Source organism: Argiope bruennichi, chromosome 7, assembly GCF_947563725.1.
Source record: "Argiope bruennichi chromosome 7, qqArgBrue1.1, whole genome shotgun sequence".
Taxonomy (NCBI): Eukaryota; Metazoa; Arthropoda; class Arachnida; order Araneae; family Araneidae; genus Argiope; species Argiope bruennichi.
In genome coordinates this window covers 89411044-89438619 of record NC_079157.1, presented here as the reverse complement: position 1 = coordinate 89438619, position 27576 = coordinate 89411044, and the positions used below count along the sequence as shown (strand labels likewise).

General features: G+C 27.0%; 1 protein-coding gene across 2 annotated transcripts; it reads right to left on the bottom strand.

Annotated features, from left to right (window-relative positions):
* Positions 1 to 827: 827 nt before the first annotated feature.
* LOC129976321 (mitochondrial proton/calcium exchanger protein-like) lies at positions 828 to 27576 on the bottom strand. Of its 2 annotated transcripts, XM_056089824.1 has the most exons (12): positions 27442 to 27576; positions 22689 to 23361; positions 20097 to 20237; positions 18523 to 18726; positions 17348 to 17599; positions 16278 to 16409; positions 14582 to 14696; positions 13003 to 13163; positions 11626 to 11831; positions 8827 to 8883; positions 5488 to 5638; positions 828 to 2214 (listed from the first exon to the last, which is right to left on the bottom strand). In XM_056089824.1, exons 2-12 carry the CDS (start codon positions 23343 to 23345, stop codon positions 2053 to 2055), a joined length of 2238 nt encoding a protein of 745 aa, XP_055945799.1. In that variant the 5' UTR covers positions 23346 to 23361; positions 27442 to 27576; the 3' UTR covers positions 828 to 2052. The 2 variants fall into 2 exon arrangements, with proteins under 2 accessions (XP_055945799.1, XP_055945800.1); XM_056089825.1 differs by lacking the exon at positions 8827 to 8883.

The following is a 27576-nucleotide window of genomic DNA, read 5'->3' as shown; positions in this document are numbered from 1 at the left end:
GAAAAAGGATTTAATAATTTAGTTTATATTATATATATATAATATTGTTCCACTTTTACAGTCTTTAAGGGACTAGAGTAGTGTAAGCCGTAAGAAAGTGTAAATCGCAAGAAACCACTTGGAAGGATAAAATTACTCTGGAAATTTGAAAAGAGGAACAAAAATTAAGAATTCCTTTTTTTTTTTAAAAACAAAAGTAATATAACTTGAAAACCAAATTTTTTATAGTCATCAAAATGGGGAGAAAAAATATCTAATGAAATGGCATAATGTTCTCTTAAGTATAAAATTCAAGTTAAAAGTTTTAAATAAATGAAACTTTTCATTCATATACTGTTTGACTTACTAGGTCTATAAATTATGTTTTCATAATATAATTATTATTTTTATTATCCTAAAATTAGATCTAGAGTTAATTATAAGGATTTTTAGAACAAATAGATGTATACACTGCATTGAATTTAGACAATCACAAACATTAAACAATTTTTCATATCATTTTGTTAGCAATATTCAAACTTTAATCACAATTTTTAGAACTTGATAATAATTACAACATATGATCAAAACTGGTAATTTTGATCATATGTTATAAAAAACAACAAAATTTAGCTTAAAAATTTTTTACCTTGAATATGGATTAGTTAAATTCATTTAATCAATAGCAAAGCAAGAAGTAAAAAGACCAGTTTAAATTACATTATTTAAATTTTTATAAGAAATTAAAGAACAAATTACAACACAGTTTTACTCAATTTCATATTCATTACAAACTTAGTTTATAAAGCAATATTATTGCTTTTAGTTCAATAATTTTACATCTAAAGAGGAATAAAACCTGGCAGTACAGTAAGCAAAAAATATTTAATTTTTGAAAGTAATTTTTGTTTTGACTTAAGTGTGACTAAAAATTTTAGCATAAATAATGATACTAAGAGCATCATAAAAATTTAATACAACTTTTTTAAAAACCTAATATTTTTAAATCAAGTAGTCATAAAACTTTCAAAATACCAAATATTCTTGAGAGTCTTCACATGACTTCTATCATCTCTCTAATAATACATTGAAAATGCCATTGCAAAACAATTTTCAATAGTTGTAATATGTTTAGTGTAAAACATTTTTGAAAACAAGAAACAGTAAAAATCATTTTGTGTCAATATATTTCATTCTAAATTTTATTAAAAACTACATTTCCAACTGATTTTTTTTTCTGTTTTCACTAAATATATATATATAATTTTAGTCTTGTAATTTTTTTTTAGTTAAAATTAAGGGGAAAAAAAAAAAACCTATGCAAGAGGAAAATGTTTTATTTTCAACAAGGATTCAAATGGAAAATATGACATATTTCATGAAGAAAATGTGATGTATTCAAATTTTTTTTACATTTACAAAGACTGAATAAATAGTTTACATAGTGATAAGTCTAAATACTCGGAAAATTAAGACATTTATTTATTTTCATATTATAAACTTCAAACCATAAAAATTAATTTTTGTCTCCGATTTTGTAAAAATACAAAATGTTGCCAAAATTCAAAACATAACAGAAACAACAATAATATATACAGAATAAACATTTAAAGCTATTTTTAACAAAATTATTTCATAATAAAAAAAATATATACTAACATTTTTACAAGAGAGTAGTTTGGATTGATAAAATCAACTTCATGGAATATTAGAACCCTGATACAACATTAATTGTGCCACCCCATATTTGTGCAAGATTCATTGTGTGTTTAACAAACTAGTGTGTTTACCCAACTCTATCAAGTGGTTTACACTGATTTCATAGCTTTTAATTCATGGGTACAAGTTCAAACCTGAGACTTTGATATACTTTACAAATAATGTACAAAAAAGATTTTACACCATTAAAAAAAAATCAATTATTTGGTTAAAAGAACTAGGAGCCATCACTCACATGACGTTATAGATTATTACACAATGAGCTCTAATATAAAATGTTTTGAATGATACAGCAAATGGCCACTGTGCAATCTCTAATAAATAATAAAATCACTGGTCATGGATATCACAGCATTATTTATTTGACTGTTCTTCCGTCTTCTTCCCGTCAGCAGCATTCTCCTTCATGAGTTTCTCCTCCAGTTCAAGGGCTTCCTCTTTCATGAGGAGGTCAATGATGCCCTCCATTTGCTCTGGTGTGACTTTCACATTGTCCTCTCCGAGAAGCTCGATCACCTATATGAACAGAAAGTGAAGTTTTAAGTATCAAAAGTAAACTTCATTGTCTACAAAGACATGAAGTAAAACATGAATATAATAAAAAAAACCAATTTTAAGGAAAAAAAAAGTTTCTGTTTTTTTATATGATATTATATGCCATGTATAATCAACTGGAAAGCCATTGAATTTAATAGATGTACTAATGAGGATGCAGAGGGTAAAAGATATTAGTGCAATCCTGTATTATTAAAATATTCACTTTCCTGAAGGTTGTAAAAGACAAAGAAAATCAAACACGATTTAGTAAAAGAGAAAGATGACGATGAGAAAGTATAATATGAAGATACCAAGCAATCAAGAAAATTACATGAATTTCAAACTTTTATATACATTTTTTTGAAGCAGTAATTCATCCCAGCATGTGATATAAAGAGGCTTTATGGTGTACAGAGTGAATTTTTTAAATTCTTGAGATAACATATAGTTTCGTGTGATGCAATAGTCTGGAAGCCAACTATGCAACAACTTTACTAAGGAAAGAAAAGTTTTCACGAGAAGATAAATACGATGATTCTAAACAATGTTTGCAATTTTTGACAATTTGAAAAGCATGAGCAACAGATTTCACCAACAGCAGTTTCAAATATGGAATCATAACATATGAATAAGTAAATTATACATAGAAACATTAATTTAATTAACTGAAAAAATCTTCTTTTCCTGATGTTATTTAAGTCTTATTGTGCAGTTGGTTAAGAGAGATTCTATCGTTTCAATATAATTTTCACTTAATTTTAAATCCCTCACTATTTTTTTTTATCTAATATTACTAAAAAGGTATAATTGGTTGAATCACTGTCAAATAGAATATTTACCTATTATGAGAGTTGAATATTATTCAGAATACATACATAGTTAGGCCAATATTTGAAATATTTAATTTAAAATTTTCTACATAATATTCAAAACCTTAAATCAAGTATGACTTTTAACTTAAATTTTTGTAAAACTATTTTTAAAAAAAGGCATGAAAATTTATTATAATCACCGACATTTTACAACAATGGCAATTACCAAAATATGAATTTATTTTCTATCAAAATCATAATCCACAATATGCCTTCTGATTTGAATATAATCAACTGAATATCTCTTAAAACTATAAGAAGGAAAAAAAACAAAAAAAAAAAAACCCCGTTAAAACTTATTTATTTGAACAGACAAAATGCCACAAAGGCATCGTGTGTCTATCATAGAAACTATTGACTATGACAACACCTATGCTTGATGCAAACTATATGGAATTTGATGTGCAAATTGGAAGAAATTGATTGCACATGTGATTGATCTCATCATATATTAAATTTTTTGAAAATGCACAGCTTTATCTTACAAAATTCTATGCTCTGTCCATCACATCTCCATTGTTTAAGATGATGATCACTATGATCAGATCTTTCTAAGGAATTACTCATACCTTATGACACTAAAAAAATTCGATCTTTTCAAATTCTAAGGGTAGACAAATATTTCTCATTGAATGGTAACATTAATTGAAGGAACCACAGACACTGGGCAGATGATTCATCCCCCCCAATAAAATTGAAGTCTATTACACAAATCAAAAGAAGAGCCCCCTCATCCTTGGCTCTTACTTTTTTTGGACATTATTTGCCTAAGATCTATGGATAAGTATGGTAATATGTGCTATATTTTATGGATCAGCAACATCATTTGAAACAATGATATGGTCAGTTTGACATAATGTGGATGCAAGATGGCAGAAACCACATAGATGGAAGACACATGTAGAACATTCTGCCAGATGCTTATTAAGACAAAACTTTGATGACAGAGTTATCTTCAGCCATCTGTCTCATGTTCCTATTATTGCCAAGGCCATCCATTCTCAAACGAAAAGATTCTTGGCAGTGCAAATATCTGAAATCCAAAGTGTAAGCATAAAATCTGTAAATAGTGTGCTAATTTAAAAGATGTCATCCACTATAATTTTTAACAGAATCATCACCACATGTCATGTGTTGCAGTACTTCGGACCCTCTGCTGAATGCAAAGTATCACAATGTATGAGACTGGACAAATAAAAAAAAATATTTTTCTTTTTGTGTTTTTCTACATCTATATTTCAATTTTTTTACATTAAAAATATCAAACTTCGTTTTTAGATTTTTTTTTTAGGTTCACATTTTTGTGAAGAAAAGTTACTGTTACCACTGTAACCATACCCAAGAGAGTTGGATCATTCATTTTATCGCCTTTTTTGAATGCATACTGTATAATATAAACTTCAAAATTTTAGTATGTTCCCCCAAATCATATGCTTGCTAGGGCATAATATATTGGAAAAGTTTTCATCAACCACTTTACATATTTTTTGTATAAATTATTTTATTTCCAATACAAAAGCATTCTGTAGATTTCATTCCATTCAAGCATTTGCAAAGACTAGACTTTTTAGAAGTCACTGTAAAAGCAACAGCAAATATTATATTATATATATATACATACTATTACATCATCAATATTAGACAGTCAATCAAAATTTCTAAATGAAACTGATGTGCACCATAAAGAGTTTTTGAAAAATAGTATCCAAAAATATAATTGTAAAAAATTATTTTTACATCATTCCAAAATTAAAAAAAAAAAAAATCATTAAAACTAATTTAAAAATTACACAAATTTTTCACAAATTTTGGTAATTTTTTTTTGTCATTTCCAATATTAGATTACATTGTTGCACTGAAATTCAAATTGTTTAAGATGTTCCATCAAATATTTAATCATATGATTTTCTTCTATTGTTAGAAGAAAATCACTATTACTACAGTAAAAAGAAAGATCCTGTTAAATATTTGAGTAATTTACGAGAGGAGGAATAAAAAAAGTGGAGTTACAATACCATAAAACTTAAAAGTTAGATAAATCAGAATTTTACATTTTTAACAGTGCTATGATATCATAGGACTAGTCTACATTAGAAGTGAACATAATGAATGGAACATAGGTAAAAGGGCTAAAATTATACAACTTTAATGTCTAGCAATTTGACGGATATGAAGTTATATCTAAATGATTAAACTGAAATTAAATATAACCAATATTTCTGGTAAACCAGTTGGTTGGCAAAAGCATAACAAAAAAATTATTGCTATTTGGAAAAATAATGCATTGTAAGGTTGGAAATGACATAATTAAATTCTTAGCAAGACACAAGCATTTCCAAGCATGCAAATTTCCAGCATATTCTGAAAGCATATAATTTACCTTCAGCACATGATCAATCTCTACAGCTCCATCATGGTCTACATCCATTTTCTCCAGAACATCGGCTATCCTCTGGAGCCTGGTGTCATCTGATACCTTCTGAATCCGTCTGATGGCAAGAACTAACTCATTGATACCTATGATGTCATCTCTTTTACAAGAAAACAGAAAAATATTATTTGCATGCAATTTTCTTTGTTTTCATATATTTAAATTTTTGAAAGAAAGGAAGAATGAAGGGAAGTTCAATTTTTAATTTGTTTTATATATAAATTGGTGCTAAAAGAATCTTCATATAATATTTATGTTATTAAATAATAACTGTTAAAATAATTAAATAATAAATATTATTCCTATTAATGTATTTTAACCTACTAAATCATAATTCTGACATTCTATTCTATTGTAAACCAGGTCACACTGGTTATTCCTGGAAATGATCAAGCCTATGCTACAGCAAAACAATGAAAAATTTGTTCCTTTTCAAAATATAGACATTGTTCTAAAGTTCCTTTTTTACATGGAAATGCATTGGATTCACAATTAATTAATAAAACATCTCAATCAACCATCTGTTACTGGAATTAAAGCTGACTGTCTCAACCATTGACTGAATGTCACGCTAACAAGATTTCATCTTTGTCACTTTTATTTCACCCATGAGCATCTACTTCATTCTGATTTAACTCTAGCATGATCAAGATGCAATATGATCCTCTTTGTTCCATACATTTTATTTGACTACCTAAAATATCGATTGTTAAGAATTATCTTAATCTGAGAGAAAGACTACGTATTCTTTTACTATATCAACACTTTCACATTTTTTTCATGATATTGGTTTCATGCACAGTATTTAATTCCTCATTACCTTTGGTCTTTTTTTCCTTTTTCTTAACTTTTGGATTTTCTATACCGTTCTTTTATATCAATATTGTTTTAATATTTGTACTTTATACTTGCATGATTTGGTACAGCTTGGCCAGTACTCGCCCTTCTGTCCATAAAAAACAAGCAATGAATAATAATAAACAATAAAAAACAAATCAATAAAATGTTATAATTTTTATTGTGATATTATATATATATATATGTAATATTTTTCGAATCCTGTCGGCTTTTTAATATGTAATATTATTTGTTGTGAAGCATAATGCAGTTTGAAGACAGTGAAGAGATTCCTTTTATCTTCTTAAATTATTTTTAATATCCATCGGGAAAGCATAATTATTTACAAGCAGAGACGCGGACAAGACGTCCGCCGCAGCGCAGTACAAAAAGCCGAAGTGGGGAAGAAGGACCGAAATAAATTATCCCTCGACTTATATAACCTTAGATTTTGATAGGGAAAATATTTCTTCACAGATTCATATTATCTTTTTTGTGCTTTATATAATCTTGTTAAAAATCATTTTTATATTAATGTGAAGGTAAGGAAAACTTGTATATGATTTTAAATTTTCTTACTTGAACACCACTGTAAGGTATGGCTGTGCGTCAAGGGCCCTGATGTACTTCCAAGACTTGCAGTGTGGGGGGGGGGGGAAATGTAATGATATTTTAACTCTAATTTCAATTTAATTAATTTTCATAGTAACTTCATCTTAATTTAGCCCATTCTTCATTCTAAAATATTCTCTTATTTCGTGATCCAATTCCACTTTTCTACTTAATTAATTCAAGAGAAGCTTCATAAAATTGTTTAGTCAGCTAAACACCGAGATACTTTCACACGCTCGGCGTGAAGGGGTAAAAATGTCCAGTAAGCACATTCTTTCTTAAAAGATCCCTGTGTTTCCCTTACGTGTGATTGACATATGTCAGAAATCCCTATCAGAATCTTATTAATATATTGGCACTGTGAAGAAATATTTTCCCTATCAAAATCTAAGGTTATATAAGGCGAGGGATAATTTATTTCGGCCCTTCCTCCCCACTTCGGCTTTTTGTACTGCGCTGCGGCGGACGTCTTGTCCGCGTCTCTGCTTGTAAATAATTATGCTTTCCCGATGGATATTAAAAATAATTTAAGAAGATAAAAGGAATCTCTTCACTGTCTTCAAACTGCATCATGCTTCACAACAAATAATATTACATATTAAAAAGCGAACAGGATTCGAAAAATATTACATATATATATATATATAGGATGGTGTCAGATTAAAAATTATCTTATGTCTGCTGATCTGCTTTTTAAAAAAAATATCCATTATGTAAGCTTTTAAGAGTACTTACAATGGACTGATTACACTGCATTTTGCTACAAATTGCTTGAAATCAGAGAAACTGCCATATCAGTGGATGTTAACAAACATCATTATTATTATGAATGAAAATATATGATTGATCATTAAATTGTTGTAACTAATATAAATGTTTACAAACTAAAGGCCCAGTAATATTACAAAGCATTTACACTGCCTCAAAATAGCAACTGTAATCAATATTATTTTATTATAATATTGGATTATTTTGGAACAATTTGGAATCTTGCAATTTCAAACTTCGATCATAAGACAAGAACAATATCTTAAATAGCACCTGCTTTCCAAAATATGGCAATGCACCAGTAAGAAGACAGATTGCTAATAAGGGAAATTAAGGTCACCAGTGGTGGTAAAGGAAACCAAAGACCTTATTTTCTAAAAACATAAACTTCCCCCTTTTTTGTTCGTCAAATGCCCTTAGAAACAGTTTTTAGTTTTTCCTTTAGCTAATTGTGTAACAGTTAAATCTGATAATTATAATTAATTCAACCAAGTAATTCAAGTAAACTTAATAACATTATTTGCATTGACCAACCAAGTAAATATTTCGAGAACATGAAAAAAAAAAATCCAGTTTCAATAATTAAAAATTGCGTGTTTAACCCCAGACGCTAAATTGAAAGAGGCAAGGGAAAACAAAAGGGTGGAATTAATTGTATTTGACTCACCAACTGTCAACATTCTAAATAGGAGTCTCATTAAATAAAATGGAAGAATCAATTCTTTGAGCACCAAAGTATACATATATCAATGATTTCAGAAGAATAAATTCTTACTTTCAGCTTAAAGCAAAGCTTAAGCCAAAAGTAACTTTTATTTTGAAGGACATCTTACTAAGAGGTGAAATTTCTATAGCTGTAGATTTGGCAAATATAAATAAAACTTCAAAATAACAACAAAATATTATGTTACAAAAAAAAAAATAGCTACTTCAAAGCATGCAGAAGGGTTCTAAAAAAGAATAGTTAATCACAAAAAGTAGCAGTTCTTTTATATTAGTTGAAAAATAGCTGTTAGTATTCACTATCAATTTTCAATTGTTTTTTTTTCTTTCGCAACTTATTAATCTCACCTGTCTTTATTAAAACTTCTACCATTGTGATCCAATTCAGCCATCTCAGCTAAAGATCTATAGTAGTTAAAAAACATACAATAAGCATATACAGGTAATCTGTCGGCTACAATTTGCATTAAATGTAGCTTTAATTCAGCATAAACATTTTTAAAAGCAAAGATTTTGCTATTTTAACAAAATCTTGGATTTGCAAAAAACTCTTGAATAAAACTTTATACTGAATTCAGCAAAATAACTTACAATTATATCCATTTAAAAAAAAAATTAAAACAAAGGAATATTTTACAAATATAAGTCAGTCTAGTTCAAACACAAAAAGACTGCAGATAGTAATAATAATCAATTTACAAATGTGTAAAAGAATATAATTACCAGATATTTACACTATCAAAATATAACCACATAAAGTTAACCTCACTGATTCATCTCTCTTGAGCACCATATTTTTCAGAGTGATTTTATATGTTGATAACTAACTGAAGTATTACAGAATATTAATTAGTAGTATGGCAAAAAAAAAAAAAAAAAAAAAAAAAAAAAATCTATAAATTGCTTAAATTAATATCATTTTTTAGCTCAACAATTACTAAAATATTTTTCTTCAAAACTATATGATAATAATTAAAGCTACACACATGTTAATGACCAAATAACAATTTCAAAAAATAAACTTAAAAAAATAAAAACCAAGAATCTCATGCAATATCTTCTAAATTAACAATACTAATTGCAGTTCCATATAAGAAAATAAAATATACACTTAAAATATATCCAGAATGAAATGTCAAAAATTCTTCAATGAACTTTGCAATTCTTCAACAAATTCTGTAAAGTATCATTTTATTTTTTAAATAAATAAAGCAATGCATATTATGAAAACATGAAAATGAAGACTCATTTATGACTAATAATACAAAATATAAACAAAAAAAATACATTAATTTTATTAAACAAATTAATTGATACTTCATAAATATTAATTCTTTAAATCGGAAAATCTAAAAGATAGAATTCACAAAAGTAACCTTATTGAACTTTTACTTCAGATTAAAGAGGGGGGAGGGGGATAAGTAAGAATTATAAAAATCAGTTTCAGACTTAAATTTAATTGCATCCTTATGTTACAAAAATATATAAAACAATAATTAAAATCCATGAGAGATTCCCAATAAAATGCAGTTAAGTTTTGAAGGTGGAAAAATTTGAGAAAATTAAATGTAAGCAAAATAAGTCTCTTTTTGTCTGTAAACATTAATACAATAATAATAGTTCAGATAGCTTTAAGACCTCCAATGATTTTCATCAGATGATGAGGGAAGTGATTCAGAGGTCAACTTTTGAGGATAATGTCACTGGAAGAAAAAATATGGTGTTCTGCATGCAGGGTAAAGATCTGTCAATGGTATATCCATATAGGGCAAGACAATTGCATATTTGTATGACCCAAAATGATACCATTTGGATGTTATTGATAAATATTCGACTCAACAGATAATGGAAATCGAAATTTTTTTCAGTACAGATTTTGACAAATATTAAAACAAAATTGGAAGATAATGTCATAAAGGAAGAACAAAGAAATTTTGCAAGGATTCACTAAAAGAAAATAAAAAATTTGATTTCATACAAGAAGAAATTTAATTTTGGTGTGTGGGCCAAATCAATAACCAACCTAATACTTCAATTAAAAGATAAGAATTATGTATATCTATAAGCTAAAAAGTGGAGATTGTTTCATTCTCTTAATGTAATCATTTTGGAGCTTAAAAGTTTTTTATAACGTTAATTGCCTGATAAAAACCAATATAACCAAATTGGATAAAATTAATTATATTTAAATAACATCAAGAAAAAAAACCCCATTTATCTCAGGAGTATTTATAATCTTTTTCAAAAATAAAAATTTAAAAAATTCACTATTTCTTACTAATTGAGAATAGTTCCTTTATAGTCCACTTATGTATTGTAAAATCTGTTGAATGATGTCAGGTTTTAAATTAACCTGATAATCAATTCAACCTGACATTTGTTGGAGGGAATTTTTTTCCAATACATTCGTCCTCATCGAAACATCAATGTTTATTGCATGGTCTTGACCAGAAAACTTCCATAGTTTTTAAAACTTTTACAGACTGAAACTTTTGAATGACACCACAGTATTGTAATGACATTTTTTTTTTTTTTTTTGTTAGATTGAATTTGTGTTTTAGACACATTTTTCCCAATGGAATGAAACAAAAATTTGACACATAACTGCACTTCTAGTCAAAAAATGCCATTCCAAATTTGATATATTTAAGTCATTGAGTTTTTGAAATATCATTTTACCTGCTTCTGAAAATATAGATTGAAACAGTCAACCCACAGTTAGATTTAGCTCTAAATTTTATAACACTATAATACTAATATACTATAGATGTTAGGTTTTTACTATAGATGTTAAATCTTCTTACGGACCGTAATCTGTCTAGTTTCCTTCATTCTGTAATTAATTTAGAATCAAACAACCAAATTTCCTCTGAACAGATTTTGCTTAAAATTTGATTGAAATCTGAAAATTTAATGTTAAGATCATATAATAAATTTCAATCATCTAGCTCAAAGTATTTTTGAGTTATCTTTATCACAGACAGATGGGTGGACATTTTCCAAAAATGTTTTTTTCGAACTCGGAGAAGTTTAAAACTTGGGGATTTGTCAAAATCTCGAGTTTGAATTTTTTGTCGATTACTATATTTTCTTTTTACCATGTATAAGAGAAAGTACAAAATAGAATGCTACATTCTTTGTACTTACCTCTCTTTCCCAATGCTGACACCTTCTTTCACTTTACTATCAATCTGTTGTTGCAAAGTGTCTCTTTCCTTGTTGAGACCATCAAGAAGACGGTCCATATTGGATATCATTTTATCCACTCTTTTGGATAACCTTAAGGCTGCTTTTGACTCACGTATCTCTTTATGTCCCGTTTCAAGGACTACATCTTGAAGCTCTTTAATATCCTATGGACAAGAGAAAAATTGATCATAACAAGTCTCAATAAAGTTTAAATAACGATTTAGGAATTTGCCTTTTGAGAAAGTTCTGAAGAAATAAATAAATCATGCTGAAATTTATAAGTTGTGGTTGTCGAATAGGTGCTAAAATTGATCCTGGAAGATTGATATTAATTCCATTTAGTAAGATCAGAGTTAACAAACATAATGGAAGTGAAATTAAAAACTGAGACAAAAGAGTAATTATATTTTTATAAATTTGGAAATGCCACAATAACTTTGGACACACACAAAGTAAAGTATTATTAATTCTTATCATGCCTAAATGCTGATTCTATGATACTATGGTTGATAACCAAAATGTCTAGATATTATAGTAATTTTCTTCCCTTTTGTTAAGGATAAATGATTAAAATAAAAAAAAGAAAAAGAAAAGGTACATTCTTTGTTTATTTGAGATGCTAGTTTAGGTCTTTTTGTCTGACAGAAAGGTTTTCTGAGAATACTGAAAGGATGTCAGAACATATATTTGCTAATAGCTATCAGGTAAGCGAGCTGATGGCTACAAGCCAGCTTCTTTTTTTGTACATTAACCCCTTAAGAATATGGGCTGCCATTAGTTTTTTGAGATGCAATGGCAACTTATATTCTTAAGGAGGGGGGGGGGGGTTCTTTTCTTTGACAGGCATTCCAGTATTTTGAGATATTTGAAAAAAAAAAAAAAAAAAAAAAATCAGGAATGAAAGGGCAAATGACAATGGTAAACGGAGAAAGCATCAATTCCTATGAAAATGCTGGTAATAATAATAATAAAAAAAGTCATAAAAATAACTATTTAATTTTATAGGAAATTTAATTTATGCTTAAACAGAAACAGTCTTGAATGACAGTGAACTGGGAAAAAAAAAAAAAAAATTGAATATGGACATAAATATATCACTAATGCATTAATACTTAGATTTTCATTTGTTGCAAATTGCAATAAGTTTCAACTTTTTTTTCTCCAATTTTTGAATATTATTTAATGGTTTAAATTTGGAAATTTAAATTTAAAATTGAAGGGTTATCAAATTTTCAGTTAGAAACTGGAAAAGTCTGCTTTTTTATATAAATAATTTAAAATAATATTTTGCATTAATGAAGTACTAAAAATGGAAGAGATTCAAATTAAACTAACTTGTTTATACTCAGCCATTTCCTCTTTCAAATCTTCAATTTCTTCCTTTTCAATGATCAATTTATTCTTTTCAGCAGCAATGTTTTCAAGAGCACTTTCAATTTCCTCGAAGTCTTCTTTGGAGAGTTCATTTTCCTTGGCTTCAGGTGGAGATTTTTCCACTATATTATAAAGAATTATCTAATTATTCATAATTATTTGAACTTAAAAATGAAATGGATTAAGCAATAGAGATGTTTTATTACAAATTCAGCATGCTAATAAAAATAATACTTATTACACAATAAATATTGAAAGAAATTAATTTCATTAAGAGCTATCAGTATAAGATAATTTAAAAAGCAATTTATATAAATGTTTCTCACAACTTTATCACTTAACAGAAAAATATTATGATTCTTAGAAATATTTTAAATATATAAATATCTGATATGAAAACTTTAAACTAACTATAACTCTGAAAAATTTGAAACTTTTTCATAATTCATACAATAAAAAAAGTAATTTATATTTATAGAAAATAATTACAATAACTATACATATAACAATTTAATTACACACATAAAAAGTTTTAGAAAGATATTGAAATAATCTGTAATGTATACTTAATTTTTTTTATTATTAGATATGAAATCATGTTAAAAAAATTTTTTTTGTATTCTGAAATGAAATTTTTACAACAGATGACAATATTTTTACAGTTATTTAATATAATGAACAGTTAAACTCTACCAACTTAAATCTATGTATTATCTACATGCCATTTTGGTGATAAGTCACTAGTATGTGATTAATTCACAAGTACAATACTAATAAAAGATTTAAAATAAGTTCAATAGAATGTTAAAAAATATACAGGAATTTATCTACAAATGAAATGTTTAATCCTTTAGGCAACAGAGACAGATTTTTTTTTAAAAATTTTTTTTATACAAACAAGAACTTTCTATTAGTTTGTATGTATAATCTCTGGAATGTATAAATCAAATGTGTATACAAATTTGTCTATGCATATGTAGTAACAATAAAATATATTTCAAATCAAGTTTCTATGGTGAGCAAATTCTTAACATCTCAACCATCTTAGTTCTTATCACACTGTTGGCATTGAATTTAAATAAATTCTCAGAAAAACACAGAAGTTACTAAAATTCAGGAAACAAATACATGGGAAAAAAAAAAAAAAGAAGAGAAAAAAGATGGCATTTAAAATTTTTTATGAGTCATTTGCAGCTATATAAAACACCCATCTTCCCATATTGGGTTTTATTTCGATTTTTACTCTATTCATCTTTCATGTTCACTGCTGCTTTTGGCAGATCTTTGATATACCATATTTATCACTTTTATGATAACAACAAATGATAACATTAGAACTTGAAATTTCACATGTAAAATCACTTTTCTTATCTTTGTATAAAATACATAAATCTTTCACAAAACTGCTAACAGTCTAATTATTCATTGAACAAAAATTTTGCTTAGTTAAAAATAATACTGATTCATTTTTTGTAGCTTACTATTTAGAGTTCGAATAAAGGGGGAGGGGGAAAGAATAATGTATAAAGATTATACTTACATAACTCAGCACGATCTTCAATAATTTTAGCTTTATCCAAAAGAATTTCCTTGTCATATTCATCCAAGTCTGCTGCCTTTTCTTTCTTACTCAATTCTTCTTTCTTTTGCTCGGCCTGTAAATAAAAGAGAATATGATAAAAATTCCAAAATTATCATATAAAAATGTAGCAAAAGTACACAAAAACTGTTAAGATATCCACCGCAATAATACAGTATTCCTGCAATAACTATATTAACATGAAATATCTTTGAAATAGTAATAATTTTTCAGCCAACAGTGGATTCAATGTTCCAAATCATATAAACATCAAATTTGAATAAAGGAATTTGATTAAATCAAAATTATTAGCACATACACTCACACACACGAATTGAAATTTGAAATTAAATATTGGCAAATAACACTGATTTTGAAATAAGTACTGATTTTGTATTTTATAAAGAATGAAAAGAAAATAGGGCATGCTATTTCTAAAACAATCATTCATATTTATGCAAGTAATGACATAATCAAATAAAGAAATGTGCAGAATTAATTTATGATGTAACATTAATTTATGTCACAATGAATATTCCGATTTTCTCCAACAAACAAATTAAGAAAAAGGTCAGAAATTATTTAACCCTACACAATAAGAAATGCTTATTTGATTTGAAATAAATAAGTTTTATAATTACATATATTTCCAATAGTTCTTTTCATTTTTCATGAATCACTAGCAACTTTTGATTTTTGCACTCTAAACAAATTATACTTTTCATTAATTTTGAAAATTTCTTTGGAAACATGGAATCTCATTTAGGGGTTAATATAAGACTCTTTCATTTTCCATTCAAATCTTGAAACAAATACTTTGGCAGTTCACTTTAAAGGCATCAGTTGGTGAATTTCTAACTGAGCAGCTATTTAGTGTTACTGAATTGACAGGGATATATATATATATATATATAATAGGCTAAAATGAACACTTCATCAATATATTAGAATGAAAATACTCAATCAAATATAATCTACACTACTATCTATTTTATTATATCCCCTTAAATATTACAGTATTTAGAAGAACAAGTGTCTATTAAAATAAAATATCAGCATGTAAATTAAATAAAACACACATATGCACACAGACAAAAAAAAAAAAAAAAAAAAAGCAACATATCCCTTTGATATAGACAAAGTATGAAAATGTTTCCCTTTTGCACTATCTCACTAATAAAAATGAATAGTACTGTAAAAAAAATGAAGACTTTGCATAAAATAATTATAAAAAAATATAATGATACTTAAAAATTCACTATGCAAGACAATATTGATAGTTCAAAGTCAGCTGAGTTAATAATAAAATAATTTTTATCATTGAAATAAAAAGAAAATCTTAATTCTGCTCTCATTACAATGAAATTTATTCATTCAATAGAAATGCAAAAACTAAGATTCTGCTCAAAAGACGATAATATATAAATTGCATAAGTGAAATGGCGGAATACTTCTGAGCATGAAGACAAATATAACATTTCAAGAATCTGATTTTTAAAAAAAAGTACATAAAGGTAAAATGATCTATCCTAGAAAGTTTTTAATTATAATGAATTCATATGTTTAGGTCATTAAAACTTCATGTTTTAAGTGAAATACATTAATAGAGAATTTCACATAAGTATTCTAAATTTCTTTAAAATAAAATTCAGCTTACTTCTAGTTTCTGCTGCTTCAACTCCTCAGCTTCTTTCTTAATTTCCTCTTCCTGTTTCTTAATAAGTTCCAGTTTAGTTTTATTGTCAACTTTGCCTTCCATTTCACCAATCTTCAGTTTAGTTTCAGTAGCCTTAAAATAAAAAAATAGACATTAAACATTTAAAATCATGATATAAAAAAGATATATATGAAGTTCAGTCAAAGAAATTATTATATATAATATATTTGCAAGACATAATGGAGAATAAACAATTGCTCTAAAGTTCAAATAATGAAATTAATAACTTGAAAAAGCATTTCTATCAATAAAAGTAAAAGTCATGCCAAATGTGATAAGGACAGTAACAGTATGATATGAAAAATGTAATTTTGAAATAACTGAATACCTACATTTTTTTTTATATTTGCATTTATAGCATACAAAAGAAAAGTGGACTTTTATATTAGCATTGATGAAATAAAACTCCACCTGCAATACTACAGCTATCAATTTAACTGAAAAGTATTATCACAGACAATAAAATCTGCATTTAGTCATTATTTGCTGAGAATGAAATGTATATCTAAATTATCTAATGTCTAAATTAAGAAAAGGTTATATATTTTAATTCTTTCAGTTCAAAAGAGAATTGTTTTTGAAAAATGCATACTAATTAATAAATATATTAAATCAATTCAATTTTTAAAATTGTCAATAAGTTCAAAGACTTAGAAGTAAGCCTTACTGTCTGGTAATAAAGATTAAATAACTATTAGAAGTTTGAAAGTTCATTATTTATTTAAATAACAAGATATAAATCTAATAAGTTCTACGCATTATGGACCATTAAAATGATCTTGGAGAATTTTTTGCAGCATTAAAATAAAGTTTGTCCAGAAATTAAAATAAATAACTTCAAAGTATCTTATATAGAAAAGTTTATTACATTCAATGCGATAGAAGAGATCAGAAATTATTCACTTTTTAAAAGACCACATTTCTCAAGTAACATTAAACACTGAAATCAAAGGAATTTATGCTTGCTTGTAATTCCACATCTATTACTATGCAACAAAAATAAAACTTACAGCTGTTTCTGACAAAGAAGAAAGAGTAACTTTCAGTAGATCAGCAGCTGGTAATTTATCAGGAAGATAGAGGGCTCTGGACAACAAGAGAAGTGAAGGTGGAATGTTCTCCAGTAAGCTCAGTTCCAACCACTTTTTGAGCTGTGATTTCAATCGCTCTTCGGGGATACCAAGGGCACGCATTCCTCTGGCTCTGCAAGCAGCTTGAAGCTCTTGTATGTTCATGGAATCAATTCCTTCCTTCATAATGAGCTGAAACAAGGAAACCGAAAGAAATTAATATCTAATTCTTCTTTGTAAACAAACAGTAAAATTTTTTTTAAAGTTTCTTTTATATTTACTGAAATTTTAAGTTTTTAATTATAAATAATGTTCTCAAACATTCCCCCCTTTTTTTTGCATACAATCTACATATGAAAAGAATTAATTACTCAACAAATAGCTTTGCTTCTTCATATTTATGGTGAGATAGTAAAAGATGGAAGATAGAATAAATGATTTGCATAAGTGCCTAAAAGGACTCTTAAATGAAAAATAATTCCTAATTAGTTTATTTTTCATGATCCATGCATATACTTGAGGATTTTCAGAATATAATAAGATAATCGGTTTAGTGACTTCTTGATTACTCTAAAATAACAATGTCAGGTTGATAATGGTTTGCATTTTTTTAAGGAACTTATGCAAGGGTTTAAAATATAATCAAGCATTAAAATTTCTTTCAAATAAGGCACACTTATTTTAAAGAAATAGATTATTTTAAACAAATTTGCTAGATCTCTAATCCTTAATGGAAAAATCTATTTTGAAAATTACTGCTAAAAAAGAATATCCATTTCTTTTGATTTAATTCAAATGACTTGTCCATAGAGAATTCAGCCAAACAATAAGCATTTCTCCTCCCTTAAAATATGTGTATTTCAAGTCCAAGTAACTAATTAATTTGATCAAATAATTTTCAGCTTTGATAAACAAGACTTAAAACTGAATAAACCATTACATTCTGACATATAAATTCTTTAGATTACAAAAATTTGATACTTCTTCCAGAAGATTTTAATGAACATGAAAAAAAAAAGTTTGTATGGATGTTTGGAGGGGTAATGTAATACATTAGAAAAACACTCAAAAAGAGAATGCTAAATATAAAGAGATTAATAAGAGGTGCAAGTTACCCGATCATCCGCTCTTAAATTTCTTATTCTGTTACGTAATTGAAATCTTAGGAAATTGTTTGTTCCAATGGGCTTCAATTCTAATAGTCTGCATAGTGCTATGAGCTGAGCCCTGGTTAAACTGTCAAGAGTAATTTCATCTTCAAAAAGCTTTGAAAATTTCAGTATAGCCTCATTACTTGCTTCTTCTCCAGTCGTTCGGATCTAAAAAAAAAAAAAAAAAAAAAAAAAATAGATAAAAAAATAAATATAATAACAATGTTGATTTAATACAAAAAGAGATATAAAAATAATTACAATAAAGGAATTTGAAACAAAAATGTAAACAAAATTTTAAATCATATTTTTATCAAATTATAATCACTGATATACATATTCAATTATAGTTACAGATTGATTTGTCCACTAAAAATTATGAATTTCATAAAATTAATTAACCATTTCTAATTGTATCCTACTTAGATTATAATGAGAACTTCACAAAAATAACAGCATTTTAAATTACAGAAAATGAAGAATCTTTAAACAAAATTTTAAAATTTTACATAATTACATTTTTAAAAAATAAAATTCTAAATTACAGATAAATAGTTTCTCAAAAAAAGTTGTAGTATTTTACAATAATACAATAATGCATTACCCAGCTACAGAATATATACTGGTACTAGAGTGTTAACCATATGCTATTAGGGATTAATTGCTGTCAAATGGTTAATACAAAAGTACTTATTTACTTTCACATATACATTATTTCAGTTAAAAGAGAACAACCAGTAGAGGAGTATATAATAAAATGCCAAATAATGTATGTATATATATATATATATATAGCAATGCAATGTTATTTTTCTCTAATATCTACATTGTCAATATAAGAGATTCAAATAATAATTACTAATAATTACATTATATTATTACTAGAGTTACAATGAAGAAATGAAAATTAATTTAAATTCAAGAAACCATACTACTAACAGCTGATTTCCAAATTCTAAGCAATTATCATATCTAACAAATTCTAAAGACATTTAAACTAGGATTTTAAAATTATTATTTTATGTCAATGTGATATGAGCAAAATTTGAATTAAAAAGTTACAAACAATTTAAAATCATCAATATAATTTCTTTTTCAGAAGGTAGACAATGTTATGTAGAGTTCCATTCTTGAATTTACAAACATAGAATTAGTTTGATTATTAAATTTCAATATCAAAATATTAGTTCCAATTTTTACTTTACAACTAATTTTACAAACTAGAAATGCCAGATGCATTAACAATTTAGTAATGCCAAAAGTAAAAAAACATTGACAGTTAGTTCATATGAACTAAGAAAGGAGATTCTGCATTTGATGGAATACAAATGTACTAATAGGATATTTTAAAGGAGTTTGCAGTATTCACTGAACCAATCGACAGATTTGAGAATTGCACATTACATACACTTTCAGGAAATATTTTAGAAATGAAATGAAGTTAATAAAAATACTGCATAATTTTATTATAAGTAAATAACAAGATAATTTTAAAGCATTTATTTAAATCAACAAGGAACAAGAACAAAAACACTCACTCTTTCAAAAAATTGTGCAAATTCTTTAGCTGTATGAGAGTGAGTTTCCCCTTTTGTCTTAACTGCCATTTCATTCAGAGTATCTTGGAGAAATTTTGCCATTTCAATTTTCATTCTTAATCCTTTCCGGAACTTTAGCTCCTGAAATAAAAGCATGATTAATGGTTAAGATATCTAATAACATTATTTTGCTCAACACTGTAAATACCATTAACATGACATTTGAATTCTGTTAAGAAAATGATTGAATGTAAAGAGACTAAAACATGATTTTTAATTAATTACTGAAAAATCAAGAGAATAATATAACTGCTATAAGATAGTAGCAAATTATTTAATTCAAATAACCGAACATTGACACAGTTTTAATTTTTTAAAGCATTAATACAGACAAGCAAATAGGTACAAAAGTTTTCAGTGACAATACTAAAAAATATTTTAAAGTTTTTACATCTGATGTCTAAAAACACAACCTAATAATAAAATATTAATTACACATTTCTCACAAATTTTAACAAAATAATATTCATGAGTGAAAGATTATATAGTCAGATTCAAAAAAGATTAACAGGTAAAATTATAATTGTATTTGTAATTTTTATTTTATTTTTTATTATGAAGTAAGCTTTGAGTGGAACAGAAATAAATTACCCTTAAATGATTGTAGAAAAAAAAATCTAGTATGATTATAAATTTCAGATTTTAATAGATTTAGTTATTAAATCATAGGAAAATGATCACAATGACAAACTTTCCAAAAATGCTGAAATTTTTTCTGAAATTTCAGCTCCTGGATAATAGAATTGTTGGAATATATTCTGACAATGCCACCTTAATCAAGAAAATTTATGTCCTCATTCTAAAATCCTTTCCAAACAATTTTATTTGCTTTTCACAATTCTATCCGATAATTGATTCATGTAATATTTTTTTGTATGAATTATTATAGAAAAATAGAAGATAAAAATATTAACTATTACAGATAAAGAATTAATAGACCTGACCAAATATACCTAAAAAAGAGCTAATATTATCCTAACATATTATCATTCATTGAATCTGTAATTTTTTACATTTATTTGGTAACTAGAAAATAAAATTAATTAATCAACTTGTTTGTGGCCCAATCCAGCACAATGGCCCGAGGAAATTATCTAGTTGAAAATTCACCACTGCTTCTGTTGAAATAGAATAACTGAGTATGTATGATAAACAAAATTTTACAGAAATAATTACAATGCAATGTTTAAACTTGTATAGCAAGGCAAAGACTAAATTATATAATAAGTGCCCAGTGTTTCTGCTATACAGTATATTGAATGTTTGATGGTATAAGTGGGATGGTTAGTGGCAAAGAAGATGTAGTTGTTACCTGCTACAATATTGATACTGTTTTATTCTAATTTGTAAATTCTAAAAAAAAAAGATGCAAAAACTGATTACTTATCTGATTATGGAAACAAAATAGTTTGTGTATATAGTTTTCATTATTAATAGTTTTCATTATTAATAAAATTTTGAAAATCTAAGAAATATAAGTTTTATTAAAGAAAGTTATCAAAATATCTAGTATTTTTTAAGATGCTGAGGTATAAAGAGTTAAACCAAAATGTTTTTTTAATCCACATAGTGAAATTTGGTAGCTTTAAGTTTTTATATAAAGTAAACTTTAAAAAATAAAATTCTATAAGTTTTGCTGGCAGCTTTATTTAGATTCCATTCAATTCCTTTTAATTTGTTGATTTATCATGCATTTTCAATTTTAGATAAAGTTTTGACTATAGTTGGTGTCAACTCAAGTCGGCAGTAGAAAGAAAATTATGTAACAAATCATTATACTTAGTTAAATAGTCCTAAAGATAATTCTAATACATTTAATAACAGATACATCTTTATAAAATTATGAGTAGAATGTAGTTTAATACATACTTTGAAGGTGAAATTTTTCTCTGAGATATATATGCATTCTAGCAATAATATACTAATACAAAAAAAAAAAAAAAAAAAAAAATCCTGAATGTGTTACTAATGTAAACATTGAATTTGATAATTTATATAATTGGTGCTTTTTTCTTTCCAACTACTACTGCAAAAATTTCTTACTTCCAATTTACGAAGAAAGATATTAGGTTCTGATAAATGGAAAATATTTTTTGTAGTTAAAAAAGTGCATTGGGTCTATTTCAAATGTTTTAACTATAGCATCCACTATCCTTTAGAATTACATGCAAGCCTACAATTTCATGATTGAAGGAGAAAAGAAGGCCATTATGGATAATTTCAAAATTACATAAAGCAGAATAACTTTATAATAATAAGTTTATTTTCAACACAAATGAGTTTTCAGCATAAAGTCCTTGTAATGGAATTCTACATTTAAAATATATTAAATTTTATACAGCCTTTTCTAAAGTTAACAGCTTGCTTAGACATATAGATTATTTCATTCATAAGTGATAACTGTTTATAGATTTCTACGAATATTCAATTAGAATTGCCCTTAATTACAGTCATCACAAGTTGTTGGACAACACAATTTCTGCTTTACTGCTAGTAATAATATACTAAATACACATAAATTCAAAAACTTACCCTTTCTGATTTTGTTGTAAATGTAGATGGCAACATAGCAGGGAAAAACTTCAAGAATACTGGTAATAAAAACTCCATAAAAGGGACAATGATGAATATAGAGAAGGGCACAAGTCGAAACAGATCAGACACTGTCCGAACAAGCTGCCTGTGTTCTCTTCTGGTTAATTCTTCACCTCTTGCAACTTTGAAGGCTAGCCTCGTAGAAATTTTTATGTCAACAAAAAGCAACCGAAAACCATGGTAGTAGTGCAAGATTTCATCCCATATTCTTTTGCCAAGAGAACGCTTTTCAGCTACGCTTACTGCAGCTGCTGATTCAGATTTCAACACAGTTCCTTCACTCTCAACTCCTTCTTTCACTTTCTTTTCTTCTTTTAGGACTTTGACTGTTTCTTCAACTTTAGAAGGTTCTTTAGATTTATTGTTATAAGATGTGTGAAAATGACGGATATTTATTTTCAAATAAGGGGAGTCATGTATGTTTAAAGGTAAAGTTGTACAGGCAAGATGACGATGATATAAATAAGCTTCTGATATTAAATTGTGTTTTTGACGGCAGATGAAAGGCACTGGGGACGAATAAGGAGGACGTGATGGACCTATAACTTTTAGAAGTTTTGACTTCCCGTAAATGTTGAGTATTTTATTAGACATGTCTTGCTATTTACATCTAAAATGAAACATAAAAATTATTTTCAAAATATGGTAAAACAGTGATGAATAATCAAAAGTACAATATGGATGAATTTTATCACATACAAAATTAAAATGTAGTTCTCCATGTTACTGAGACAATTTAATTCAAAAATGTATCATATGTTATTCTGAAACTAAATGTTTATATTTTATGCACTATTATACCATAAAATAAGGTACTTTAACTAGTGTATTGCTCTCCTTTACAGCTACATGGAAATTATTTAGGAATAGTAAAAAATCTTCATAATTTTAAGGCATTTCTAAATTAAAAAAAATAAATAAAATTGGCAACCATCAACAAATTTCTTTACTAATATAGCAGGAGGACATTTAATTTGAAAGCAAAGAGGTAACTAGTTTAGGGCAAACAGGGCTCATGTCCTAGGTACTTGGCAAGAAACTTTGGAATCAGTTAATCATATTTAAGAGAAAGTACCCCCCCCCATAATGCTATGCTAACAACAACACCACCAAAAAAAAGTTTTAATCTACCCAAATGTTTAATCCCTCCAAACATTTCCAAGTACATCAAATTTCATTTGAATCTCAGAATTTAAGACCTGGGGTCTACACAGATGGATCAAAATCTTCAGCAGGAGTTGGGGCTGCATTTTGTGACATGCAGGATGCAGTCAACATACACCAGTGGTCAAGCAACCCATTGAAAGAAAACAGTCTTCCAAGCTGAACTACTAGAACTTAATAGAGCAGTCAAATATGCAACCTCTCTCCCTTCATCAGATCCAATGACTACTTATGTCGACAATAAAACAAATATACAAGCTTCAAGTTCTCCAAAATTTAACAGACAATCAACAAGAGATGCATTCTCTCTTCTTCTTGTAAATCCTGTGGCATATGTAGGCTATGACGGGAATAGAGCGGCGGACAAACTAGCCAAAATAGCGGCTAGTGCTAATCCAGATCGGAATGTAATGAAGCTTCCAAGATGTCATGTGAAGAACTTCCTCCAAATTGAGATGATGACAAGACGGCAAAAGGAATCGAAAGAAGGCGAAACAGGCCTGTCCACGTTTAACATAATATCAAAAGTTTCTCTCAACGCGGCCAATTGGAACAGAGCAGATGTCCTTTTCTTCACTGGACATGGCCCATTCCCACACAGATTCCATCTGGCCAACTCTCCTTACTGCAGCTGTGGGGAGATAGGATCCTCAATTCACTATGCCACCAAATGCTTACTGACTCTCTCATGGCACATGAGAAAGCCAGAAACAAGTCTCGAGGAAGAATGGTACAGGAGAGTGCATCGAATACTCTTTCATGCAACAAGATCCACTCCATAGTAAACCATATTCATAAATATCAAGACTTCTTCAAGACTGCACAATAACTGAGACCAAAATGCCACTTGTCAAAATCAATTAAATTATTCATTCAAAAGTGCAGTTCTCACAAAGGAAATCAAAACACAGGACCCAGACAGACTATAATTATTTTATATTTTCTTTTATTTATTTTTTTCCTCTTCCTTTCATCTTGCGCTCATCCAACTGGTTAGATAACTTAGTATTATAGGCACCGGGGCACAGATTGGCATTATGTTATGTTCAATCATATAAAAGATAGTATTTTTTACGATAAGGAAATCTACTTAAGCTAAATATTTTTGAAAATAAAATTTTTCTTTGACTTAAAATGGAAAAAATGCATGGGCATAGTTTTCAAAGGTTATAAATGATACCACTTGTGCTTCTAAGAAAGGCGAGTTCAGCATTCATGAAAGGTATAGCAAGAGGAATCACATTTTTTGTCTTAAAAATTATGATATAAAGGTTTATTGTTATAAAGTTTGGATTAAAAAAAATCAAATAATTGGATGACAAAAGCCAATTAAATTCATACTGATTAGATTTTGGTACCTGGGGTAAACAATAAATAATTAAAGAAAATTAATTTTTTAAAATTTAGTAGAAAATTTGATGATAAGATATAAATACTTTTTTTTCTCCTTTTATTTCCTTAAATTGAAACTATAAATTCACATTATGGTAAAATATATAACTTATTATTTTGCTATTGTTTTTGTTATACAGAATATTTGTATATAGATGTGAATAAAATGCTGACTAAGTGGTGTATTTGAGATTTTATTTCACACTAAGTAAACATAATTATTCTGAAACTGTATTCAGTAGGTCAAAGGACAGATGAGGAAGAGGGAGGGGAGAAATCTCACCTACATGGAGTATAAAAAGAAGAGCACAGAAAGATTTACAAAATACACTTAAGTAAAATCTATCAGTGCATATGAAGATAAATGAAACAGCCTTTTCATCTCTGACTAGAGGAAAAAATATATATATTGAGTTGAAATTCTTTTGCAGAGAAATTTTGAATAATTTTCTGCCAATTTTCAATTGATTATGTTATTATTATCAATGAATAAGTAATTTCCGTACTTAGTACATCTACAAGTATCTGTTTTGAATTAATATAGATTATATATTTAAAAAATTTCACAAATTTTTATTGCATTTGAAATTTAATTAATTTTTTTTTTAAATAGCAAAATTTTCTGATCATAATTTAGATTTAAAATATGAATGAACTTAATTTATTGTGTTTCTCAGATTTTAATATATTCACAGTAATTTTTTACTAATAAATGTTTTACAAATAAAGGTAAAATCTTTGTTAATATTGACAAAGAGAAAGTTGAAAAATCTAATATTAGTATAATTATAAGCATAAAAACTAACAATATGAAATTGTTACTTCTAATTGTAAACAAATTCGGAATTCTAACAGTCTTTTAATCAATCAAAATGTAAACAAACTGACAGAAAAAGATTAACTAACATATACTAAAGTGAATAACAGTTTCATTGTACATTATATATATATATAATTTAGTATAAAATTAAACAATTAATTACACATTACACGAGTGATAAAAAAGGATATTTATTTAACTATCATTTATATCATTATATAAAAATGTATTTAAAGTAATAAACCAAAAAAAAAAAAAAATACCAATAAAACTAAAAATTCCATTGAAATCTTTTTTAAAATTGATTCTGAATTTCAATAACTTCCTGTTTTAATATAGAAGTTTGGCCAATTTATATTTAAAATTTATTCAAAAAATCATAAAAGCATTTTTATTTTGCAATTTCACACTTCAAGCACAAAATATGCTTAAATAGAATATTATGAAATTAATCTATCAAAGTTCATAAACAAGTAGCTAGGGGAAGTTACCGAAAACAAAAGCTCTAAATTGACATTTTTCTGTTAAGAAGCAGAAGATATTTTCTTCAGGGGACCTTAAGAGACATTCTTTTTAACCTCAAGTAATCAAATAAATTATTTGTTGCAATTTTGGAACCCATTTTTAATTAAAAGCAGAATAAAATGATAGTTATTAGAATATTTACAACAACTATTTTAATTCATCAACATTTAAAATGATCAACTTAATGGTAAAATGAAAATCCACAGCGAACTATATAAACTAATAATCTAAGTCATAAAAAACATTACAGATAAGATAAAAAAATATCCATTGTTATGATAAAAAACTAAATTTCATAAATTTTATCATATTGCTATGAAAGAAATTAATCAAATGCATCTATGAAAAAATTTTTTAGAACATATAAACATTTTTCTTAACTTTTTCATCAGAGAATTTCACTAGAAAACTGACATATTAAATATCACAAAGTACAGATTATAAATTATAAACAAAATTGCGAATAACCATGCTTTTAAACTGATGAACAAAAATCACTTAATCTCGGAATCGCCAAGAATATCGCCAAATGATTTGATCAAAGTTGAACACCATATTTCATCATCGCATTCTCAGATTACATATTTGATATATTCTTCTGCTAGATTTCAAAAACATTTTTTAATAATATTTTTGCAAATAACATAATATATATTATAACAATCCAAATAACCGACACAAAATATAGGGAATAAAAAGAATATAGAGGATTCTTTTCACCTCTATATACTTAATTATTTAAATTAAATATTTATCATGGAATGAGAAAATAAATAATGAATAACTTACAAAATATTGGCGGATAAGAAAGATGATTACACAATGACTAAAGTCGTAGTATTATACTCATACTTAGTAAATCTATACACCGGCAATCCGCACGAGGTGAATGTGATGTAAATGTTTTCGTGAGATTGCATAAAC

Coding starts and splice junctions, on each gene's coding strand:
- LOC129976321 (XM_056089824.1), bottom strand. CDS start 23,345: ATGTCTAATAAAATACTCAACATTTACGGGAAGTCAAAACTTCTAAAA. Junction 16,410..17,347: donor CTTCTTTGTCAGAAACAGCT/GTAAGTTTTATT, acceptor TTTTATTTTAAG/GCTACTGAAACTAAACTGAA. Junction 8,884..11,625: donor GTCAGCATTGGGAAAGAGAG/GTAAGTACAAAG, acceptor TAACTACTATAG/ATCTTTAGCTGAGATGGCTG.